At 40.1% G+C, this 10,596-nt stretch overlaps 1 protein-coding gene across 1 annotated transcript; it reads right to left on the reverse strand.

The window, feature by feature from the left end:
• Window positions 1-1,657: 1,657 nt before the first annotated feature.
• On the reverse strand, window positions 1,658-10,470 carry p3h3 (prolyl 3-hydroxylase 3). Its single transcript, XM_083564917.1, has 16 exons — window positions 10,137-10,470; window positions 9,141-9,325; window positions 8,822-8,980; window positions 8,534-8,720; window positions 7,989-8,120; window positions 7,225-7,367; window positions 6,638-6,727; window positions 6,496-6,548; window positions 5,893-5,972; window positions 5,689-5,816; window positions 5,101-5,196; window positions 4,859-5,009; window positions 4,637-4,754; window positions 4,477-4,552; window positions 3,485-3,625; window positions 1,658-2,054 (listed from the first exon to the last, which is right to left on the reverse strand). The coding sequence occupies exons 1-16, from the start codon at window positions 10,432-10,434 to the stop codon at window positions 1,887-1,889; spliced, it is 2,205 nt and encodes a 734-aa protein (XP_083421043.1). The 5' UTR covers window positions 10,435-10,470; the 3' UTR covers window positions 1,658-1,886.
• Window positions 10,471-10,596: the final 126 nt, after the last annotated feature.

The following is a 10,596-nucleotide window of genomic DNA, read 5'->3' on the forward strand; positions in this document are numbered from 1 at the left end:
CAAATGACTCAAGCGTGTCTTTTTGCATCTCCAAGATGGCAGCATTGCCAGACACCGTTTCCTCACTCTCTACCTGTCTCTGCTTGACTTGACCAGTTCCCAAAAGAGATTTTATGACACCTTGGTTTTGCACCTGTAAGAAAAAAATGCTTCAGTATGTTTAATGAAAATACGAAGGTAGACCTTTATACATAGTTTGTGCTCGGTGTAGACTTAAAAATGTGTTATTTGTTTAACAAAGTTTAAGAAGTTGAGACACAGGAGGTGCTGCAATAATGTGGGTGTGTTAGATATGGATGGATGCAGAGGAAGAAGCACGCTCATAGTGATATCAGTCTGAAAGAAAAGAAAGACAGGGTGACAGATAGACAGGCAGAATGACAGGGAGAGTAATACAGGTTGACTGATAAAAAAATATGGAGAAAGAGTGTGGTAGATTAAGAGAGATGGATGAAGAGAGTGTTTGGCATAGATAGATAGATTATGTGAAAGTTTGGATTATTGGTCTTCTGATACAGTAAGAGAGATAGACAAGGGGCTTCAGACCTTCAGTGCACACAGGTGTGAGTTTTTACACTTCGACAAAGCAGTAGATATCAATAATATTTTATACCAAAGTTCTGTTTAAATTATTTAATAAAAATAATGCTGTCTGGTTTCTTTAATAAGACAATGAGCATTTAAAAAAAAATCTTATTTCATCTTATTACCTTCTGAGAAGTTGAATACAGACAACTGAATTGGAACATGTGGAACCATGAACCATGTCCTGGATCAACACATTGTCACTTAACTACTAAAAGACAAGGTTCTTAAGAAGGATTTGTATAAGACATATTTCAAGCACAAACATATTCATAGTCATTGTCATTTTGGTGATTTTTTTTTTTTTTTTTTTCATGAGAGCCAGATCAAAATGTTTTTTTCTACTGTTTTAATATTTTATATAATTGAGGTGGCCACTAAATAATCAGGCATTGAACTCAAATATTTTCCAGATGCTTCATATGCTTCATCTATTTGACCTGTTTTTTGGTCTCTGAAAAGTCATTTCTTAAAACAAACTAACAAAAAAAATTGAGCTGACATTAAAAAGATATTTATTTCCAGCATTTGGCTTGAACACTGTGTAATAGTTCTAGTGACTGATGGAAGATCAACACCTATTTAATCCATTACCTTCTCTAGGCTCATCTTTTAGCTTAATGGACCGTATTGCAATTATTCTTCTTCCTCCTCTTCTTATTTCGGCTTCTCCATTTAGGGGCCCCCCACAGTGGATCATCAGTCTCCATACCCCCCCTGTCCTCTACATCTGCCTCTTTCACACCAACTTACAGCATTTATTTACAGGGTTAAAACTAATTATATATAGGAAGATGATTGGTTCAATGATTTCATGCCTGGATTATTATTCCATATTCTAAATGGGAGCTTTGTAGGCTTCATAAACAAATGCACCTACATGTGGAGGATAATCTGTAATCTCGCTCTACGATCCAAACCCCCCCGCGCTCCCATCCTCTTGCTCATGTGTTTTGCCTTCCATTTTTCATCAGTGTTAATGTGCAGACCATCACCTTTGTTCCACATGCTTGTCTATCTCGAATTCTGTCTATATCTCACACATTCATTTAATAACAAAAGTATGATCCAGTTTATCCCATTAAGTTGTATTTATTCAATGAAAAATGTTCAATAAAAATCAAATAACGCATTGTCAGACCACTGTCACAATGCTGGATGAGTTGATGCCACATGTATATACAGGAAAATAATTCACTCACACAGAGCTTTGGAGATGCTTCTGGAGTGAATATCAAATGTTCGTAAAAAGATCATCGATCTGGGTGGATTCAGTCACGTGTCAGAGATTTAATCCCCGTTCAAAGTTCGTCTTTCCCACTCAATACCCTCTCCCTCTCTTTGCTTCTGACTTTAGACGGCTGGCTCCGCCCACTGCGAGCAGGTGCCTGTTTGCTATCGGACTCCTCCTTTTCCTCCATTTCCTCCTTTCCTTCGAGTCCAAACATGGCTTCGGCCTCCTCTCGTTCCTGAAACCACACGAACGATGACATGGACACAAACTCTAACGCTTCACACTTATTCATCATGCCTGCATTAGAATTCAATGTAGATGTCACAAAGAGAGTGTAGTAAATACATAAGTAGAGCTTGACAGTCTCGATTATATTGTCTTATAATAGTTATACCAGCTATATGAGGAGAGCTATGGACCAGACCTATTGTGTTGTTCATGCACAAGAGAGGGAGAGGTAAAAATGCCTGGACTCTATATAAGGGATTTTCAAGCAGATGTTGTTATTCTTGTTATTCCATAAAGAAGTGGCAATGCCAATGAAGCAAGCTAACACCATGTGGTATATATAAGACATGGGACAATATGAAGTGCTTTCTTAAATGCAGCCATAGTATGATATGATAAAAAATGAACCTGATACACCTAATGGAATAAAGGACGCACTGAATGTGATAAAATGGTTTGTGGTGGACGTCTCTACATACCACTGTGTCACTAATTATATAACCATTCTAATGCAATGTAACCAGCAACTACAGATATGTTGGCACCGAAGCAGAAGGAATCACTCATGAAATGGCCAAAACAACATTATTAGAAGAGTGCATTATGTTTACAAAGAAAACAAATAGAAAGAGAATGATGGTTGCACCTGCAAGCCTGGTTTTTACCATCATATTTTAATAGTCAACAAGCACTAATTAGCATAGCCCAGGAAAGATCAGTAGGGGATGTATGCATCATTCAAATATTGTATTAAATCCAGCAAAAAAAAACCAAAAAACAAACAACTACTGCATTCTAGTATCTAAATGAGCTGTTCTATGTTGATCTGTATCTGATGCACAGTCTCTTAGCTGCTTTGGATTTAAACATTAGACTGGATCTCAGGCGAAAGGTTATGCACAATTTTGGACCAATACAGGTTTGAAAATCCCACTGTGTTGGTTGATTTGAATGTCACACCCTCTTTTGCACCCCTCTGCCCACCGCAGTGTGCAAAGGCAATAAATAGCAACACACCTGCGTAACTAGCATGCATCGGCACAAAAAACGTGAAAAAGAAATACATAAATTAAAGAGTAATTTACTGCAGTGTAAAATTAAAGTCAGTTTTAATGAAGGTATAGAATGTGACTGTTTATACATAGAATCTAATTAATAAGGAAATTCTCAATCATAGGGGTACCACATTGTACCTTTAGGGAGGTTAATAGAGTGAAGGTCTACAACCTTATTATTTAATTTGAAGACAAATGTCTTGGTATTGGCTAATATGCCATAATGATGCCATTCAAAGATTTAGAGTTTAGCCTCATCATGTGAACTAGATCAGGAAAGCACGTTTAAGACACAAGCAAGCGAGTAAACTATAACGCTTTTGTTAATTGGCTAGAAATGCATCCTTCATATCTTCTGCATTTCAAAAATAGATTTTCTTACCATGTCCCTGTGAAGTTTTTCCGTGGTGAACCAGAGTGCTAGAGCGCACCTGCGGCCTGCCGTGACCGCCGTGACACCGTGAGGGTTCACCGGTCCTGAAGTAAAACCAACAAGGCGCCCACAGCTGGGCTTCACTCTGGCCTACAGACATGGTGGAGAAAGAGTTTGAAGATGTATGTGCTTTCCTAGCTACTCAGCAATAGATTCCCAGTTAACCTAGAGTATATCTATTTATTTTTATAGCAATTATAAAACTGGTTTATATCTTATTTACCTCAGTTTGAGAAATGTAAACTATTTTTGTGTTAAGTGACAGATCAGATATATGCTTTATCAAACTATAAATATATCAAAAGATACACTGACCAGGCATACCATTATGATCACCTGCCTAATATTGTGTTGGTCCCCCTTTTGCTGCCAAAACAGTCCTGACCTGTCGAGCATTAACAGCATTAACTTCTTCAGCAATTTGAGCTACAGGAGCTCGTCTGTTGGATCGGACCACATGGACCAGCCTTCGCTCCCCACGTTCATTAATGAGCATTGTTCATCATTGACCCTGTCCCCGTTTCACCACTGTTCCTTCCTTGGACCACTTTTTGATTCTGACCACTGCAGACTGGAAACATCCCACAGGAGTTGCAATTTTGGAGATGCTCTGACCCAGTCGTCTAGCCGTCACAATTTGTCCCTCGTCAAACTCGTTTAAATCTTTATGCCATTTGTCCTGCTTAGAAACACATCGACTTTGAGGACAAAATGTTTACTTCATGCCTAATATATCCAACCCACTATCATTTATCATGATGAAGAGATAATCAGTGTTATTCACTTCACCGGTCATAATGTTATTATGTCATAATGTTATGTCTGATCGGTGTAGTTTGATGGTTTTACTCCTTTACATTGTTTTATTGACATTTTGATTCAGTCAGAACTTGCTGTTGGTGTTACTTGGATATCAAATGTAGATACAACAGATGTCTTACTGTGACTGTTTTGGCATCTCTATCGGTGAAAAAGAGCTCTCCTCCTTCAAAATCATCATTTAGGTAGAGAACTGCACTGCAAAGACATGATGCACATGTTCGTCACGTCTACTCTTTTGCGCAAACACATAGCTATATTAACAAATACTAGTGTATGTACCTCAGGTCTCTGTGTGTGAATGCAGGCGCTTCTCTCCAGCATTGTCTGGTCTCTGGTTCCAGTATACAGTTATCCACGTGGACGGGGTGAGACAGATCCAAGCGTCCCTCCTGATGTCCTACACATAGACACGTACACACAGACTTTATTCCATTCCCTTTAGAATGTGTCCACATACACAAGTAAAGTCTTATACTTTAAAGCGATGGAGCATTTGTTTACCTGGAATGGCAGTGCGGCAAACAAGGTGTGTGTAGGAGAAATAAAGAGCCGAGTGACTCCTGAAATAGGAGTGAATTAGGATTCTTGCTCTCTCGCCTGCTTCATGTAACAACTTGGCGTCTGATTGGTTCAACAATCCATCCTGCGCCAACTGAAAGACGGAGATTAGAATTCGCTCTCAGTGCTCTTAGAAGAGCCGGGTTTTTATTTTAATAGATATATGTCTTTTAGTTTCTGTTCACCTTAAAAGCTTTTAAGATGGTCAGGCCCTCGAATTTTTCATGAGGCGTGTGTGGAGAACGCCGTCCCTTGTAACCGTCGCCGACCGATGCAGCAATCTGTAGAAGTGCAACAGGATGTGAGGTAAGACCCTGCTGAGCCCTGTACCATTTATTTAACAGTGAGATACATAACAGACACATGCTAAACAGGCATCGACTTCACAAGTCACTACAAAAGCACATTTACCAACAATACCATGGGGGTGAAATACAAACAGAATGTAAAAGAATGGTTTTAAAAACAACTGTACTAACTTGTAAGCCCTCATTGTATTTTGTAATAGACAGGAAGTCAGTTAAAAGAGACTAAAACAAGAGTGATGTGATTCGTTTTGGTTTAGTATTTGACACAAATCAACTTAAAAGTATGTACAACTGTTATGAGTTACAAGAACAAAAATACCTTTATAATAGAAAATAATATTTAAGTTAAAAATCAAATTATTTAATGTAAAAAGAAATGAATTTCTTAGCATCCAGATTTGGATATTCCCAAACCACTTATTGTGACAGAAAAAAACCTGAAACAAATACGATTTATCCTCTTACGTTGGCTAACTGTATTACAGTGTCACATTCAGACTGGGACAAAACGCCATCCAACACAACACGGTTGGTTCCATTCAGGGTCTCGTCATCCATCGTAATGGTCACACCAACCAGAGGAACTGGACCTCCTAAAGCAAAGAGAGTTGGATAGGATTTCGATAGACAGTGCAAGACGTTCAACACGTTCACATTCTGCACACTCACCAGCATAGAATCCGCTGTCGTCCACCTCCAACAGCTTCTCTCCTTCTTTTAGCTTCGCATTCAGCTGTTCTCTCTCTGCTCTGAATATAATAAATGAAAGATGTCAGGTGCTATAAACGGTATTCGTTCCTGAACATACATTATATAAACTAAAGTTTCTGGGGACTAAATGTGGAATTGGATTTGAAAAGCACATACAAATCTTACATCCCATTCCACATTTAGTCCTTATTTGCTGTTCTAATAACCCTCACTCTTTAGGGAAGATGTTCCAATAGATTTTGGATTGTAGATTTGTGCTCATTCAGCCACAAAAATACTAATGTCTGGTAATAAGGCCTGGGGTGCAGTCAACATACCAATTCATCCCAAAGGTGTTAAATAGGGTTGTATGTCAGGCCACTCAAGATCTTCCAGTCCAAACCATGGAGCTGAAACAGGTTTGGGTCTCGTGGTTCAAGTGAAAGGAAAATCTAATTCTACTGCATCTAAAGAAATGCTTTACAATCGTGTTTGGAAACTGTTTAGGGGGAAAACCACATAGGCTTGGAAAAGTAAGGTATCCAAATTCTTTTGTGCATATAATGTATTTATCATTCTTACCTCCAGCTCTCCCTCAGTGACTCTGGAACAATGTCCTCTGGTGTCCACAGGTCCTGCGAAAGACCGGATGAAAAACCTTGTTTAGATACTTTGAGTAAAAAAAAAAAAAAAACAAACAGAAAACTAAGAGGTGAATTTTTACCGGGTCGAAGAATTTGAAATCAAGATTTTTCACTCCAAAGTAAAGCAATTTCTTTTCCTCTAGAGCTCGGCTAACATAGTTAGAAATTTCCTGGAAAGAGAAGGTCGTCGTGTTATAACGGTTCTCCTAGTTTTCCGTAAGGACATTTGGAGAACAATGTGTTTCCTAATCCTAATTAAAACAGTGTTCCGTATTTAACATGGTCCGTAATTCATAGTTCTTAGTACTATCTTGTTAAGAGGTCTCCAACAACCTGCTCATGACCCAGTATCAGGCTGTGGAAAAGCTGCTTCCAGATCACAATAATCTGCTGAAAATTTCTACAGATATGAAGTGTTATTTATCATCTATTTTTCCCCTTTAAAAGCAACTATACAAATTTACATAGTTTCAGAAAAACATCATTTCCAAAACAGGTCAGCTAAGTGTTAAGTTTTAAGCCATAGCGAAAACAAAACCACTGACAATAAATATTTGCTGTGTTTTGTTTGACAGTTTAAATACTTATTTCTGACCACATCCCAAAAAGAAAGCCGTGATTTAACACTATAGCTTTGACTTTTCACGTTAACAACATCATGCAGTACCAGTGAAGGGCCTGTGGTCTGTGCTTCAGTGTCGCCCTCCAGAGACTCCGTATAGATCTGCAAGTTACTGAGTGACTCCGGATCTTTGGGGTAAAACAGCAACAAAGAGCGCAATGTCTGCACTGCCCCCTTCAGGTCCCCTTCTACCATTACAAGAAAGAAAAAAAGCCAGTAAGCTTGCATGCACACAGCCAAATAAACGATCCAATGTCAGTGTTTTGAACGCATTTCTAACTATTATTTTAAATGATAAGACTATTTTCATCTGTAATAGTTACTTAATTTGCTGTTGTATTGCTCCCAGGTGGGTGGACTTCCAGTGTTACAACATCAGACAATAGTGAACATAAGACAAAAGGCATTCAAAGAGTATATAAATATGGGACCTAATATAACTGGATACACTCATACGATGGTATATTATAACAGCGTGCAAAAGATTTCAGCACGGCGCACGTTTATCAATTTACGGTTCCACTGAATGTTGTGGAACATCTTCACAGCAAACTTGCTCCTGATATTACTCACGATGAAACAGCTATAAAGAGGCGCTCAGTTTACAGTTAATTAACACAATCATATTAAGCGCTTTGTTACCTGTTACCACAAGTTACCTGTGTGAGTGCAAACACATGAACACACACCTTGCAGTCGGAATTACTGTCCATCAGAGTGGTACGTTCAGCAGAACAATTGCATAAAGAGTCTTTATAGAGCAAGCAGGATGACATATATGATATAACAAGCTATGAGTAAGCTCTGACCTTTATACTGGGCGATATGAAGATGCTCGAGCTGCATTGGAAGAAAATCCTCCTGAGGAGAGACCCGACCAGGCCGCATGGACACCAGGGAAACACATGCTTGTTTGCATGCCAGCAGAGACAGAGACAGGGCTATGGGGTATAAAAACCCAGTCTTGTTACTAAGATAAGATATACCTTCATTCGTACCACAGTGGGGAAATTTCTGTGTTACAGCAGCAAAGAAAAAAAAGAAATGTGCAAATATGTAAAAACAAAAAGAAAATGTAGAAGCATAATAAAGTATATAAACAACACAATGTATAAATACAAAAGAAGAAAAAAAAGAGACCACGAATAAGCAGTTACACTATCAAACATATTGCGCATAGGTAATATTACACGTTTTTTACATTATTGTTATTGCACTACAATACTCCTATAGTCAAAATGGAAAAAAAAATCTCTATAATAATACAAATTGCGTGTTTTATGTAGCACACACACACAATTCTTTTTTCTATTTACATACACTAACTCCTTTTATTGATTGCGTTTCTTCTCACCTGCAGCTTTTTCGTATACTCCCTCCATGCCATCGATCTCCTCTGGGAGGCGCTGTGATGTCACCACGCACTGAGCTCTGCACTCATCTGTCTGCTTCAGGGTCTCGTTCACGCACTCCTTCCAGCTATTCACCGCTCTGGGCCAGTCAGAGGAACTTTCCGCTGTGAGAGCAGCATCATAGAACTCCTACATTTCCCATGAAGCAACATGACGCATGAGGGACACGATGCTCAGTTTTTCAGCCAGTAACGAGAAAATATAATTCATTGTCCTCTCATTTGCCTTACCCAGTGTTTCTCCAGCTCTCTCTCTCGGTCCTCAAAGGCGTCCTCTGTAACCCCAGCCATGCGCCGGTACTTCTCGATATTGTTCCTCATCTCCAGGTGACTCGGGTTGGCCTTGAAGAACGTGTATGCGGCAGCAGCAGCCTTCCTCGGCTTCCTCAACTGGGCGAAGAAAAGAAAAGAAAAAGCGTAAATGCAACTTGGTTTTTCCTCTTAAAATGCTAACAGAATGTGTAAATAATGCTGATGTCTAGTGCACACGTGTGGCTAATGAGTTACACAGTGGGGAGCTGGGTTTTAAATTGCAGAGACGTTACTCTACCTTGTAGTAGGCAATCTGCAGGAAATTGTAAGCGTTGCGAGTCCCAAATTCATACTCGATATCCAGCGATACTGGAAGCTGACCGGCAGGAGTGACGGCTCGACCCAAACAGAACTTTATACACTCTGCTCGCCGCTGGATCCAGTCCAACGTCCACAGGTCCCACAGGGTGTTTTTGTCGTTCTCTACAAACACATACACACAAACCATTAACCAACCATGTAGCAACAGCTGAATGCACAAATGCACCATGCAGCCACAAGCCAATCGCTTCAGTAAATGTTCAAATCAAATATAAGAATACGGGACTCAGAAAGAACATGGTGAAGTTTTGGGTCAAATATCTGGTTTAGGTCTATACCCACTGCTTCTAGATTCCTGTTCTTGGTTGACAGGAACCCCATGTGGCCTCAAGGATTGTTGTATTGTGATACTTTTCTGCTCACCACAGTTAAGTGTGGTTAACAGAGATGCTGGGGAACTTATGATCGCTGGATATAGAAACTGATATGCATAAAAAACCAATGCAGATTCCCCAATACTCAAACAATTCAACATTACTTTTACCTTTTATAGAGACATATTAAAGCTTCAGGGTTTGAGAAGTTGCCAGGTGTGTCTTAAATGCATGAGCCAAATTGCTTATGGACCAAATCGCAATGATTTATTGATGTCCAACAAACAAAAAATGACTTGTTAGAGCAAAGAAACACTAAAACTATACGTCATGGATCACCCTGATATCTGGGCTAATTCATTACGTCATATCTCTAAGAAACCACCCAGGACATTAGTATTCCTGCATCTTCAGGTACTGCTTCATAGGTCTTGTTGCATCTGGAGCTTATCCCAGGATTAGACACGTACATCACGTACACACATAATTACACCCAAAGGAAACACAGGGAGAACATGTGAACCTCTGCATCAGGAACCCAGGAGCTTTGAGGTGGCAATGCAATGCTACTTTTAATGCCTATATTCACTAAAGGTTACCTAGTCTGGGCACTATCTCGTCCCCGGCAGATGAACACTCGTCGTGGCATTTGCGCCTGGTCCTGAGCAGAGCTTCTCTGGTAGCTATGGACAGCTCAATGAACTCTGCGGCTTTCTCCCAGTCCTCCGTGAAATACGCCCGCACTCCGCGGTAGTAGAGCTCGTCGTAAGGCGGCAGCAGGCCCGAAAGAGAGGGCGAGCTTCCCGGACTGGCCGCACACAGACACACGGAGCACCAGGCGCACACAGAGGCCAGAGCCAGCGCCACGTATACACGCGCTTTAACGCGCAGCGCCATGGTGCATACACACACACACACCGCGCTCTGCAAAGGAGGAGGGGAAGGATGGGATGATGGAAGGAGAAAAAGAAAGGAGAAAAGGGAGGAGTAAAAAAAAAAAAAAAAAACCTGGAAGGAGATGCACCACGGGTGTGAGTGTGCGTGATTCAAAGTGTTACA

The sequence above is a fragment of the Silurus aristotelis genome, assembly GCF_946808225.1.
Source record: "Silurus aristotelis genome assembly, chromosome: 1".
NCBI lineage: Eukaryota > Metazoa > Chordata > Actinopteri > Siluriformes > Siluridae > Silurus > Silurus aristotelis.

Excerpts from the sequence above, each read along its gene's own strand:
- p3h3 (XM_083564917.1), bottom strand. The coding sequence starts at position 10,434 with ATGGCGCTGCGCGTTAAAGCGCGTGTATACGTGGCGCTGGCTCTGGCC. Across the intron at positions 9,326-10,136 it reads CGAGATAGTGCCCAGACTAG|AGAACGACAAAAACACCCTG; the intron begins GTAACCTTTAGT and ends ATGTGTTTGTAG. Across the intron at positions 5,817-5,892 it reads CGACAGCGGATTCTATGCTG|GAGGTCCAGTTCCTCTGGTT; the intron begins GTGAGTGTGCAG and ends TCTTTGCTTTAG.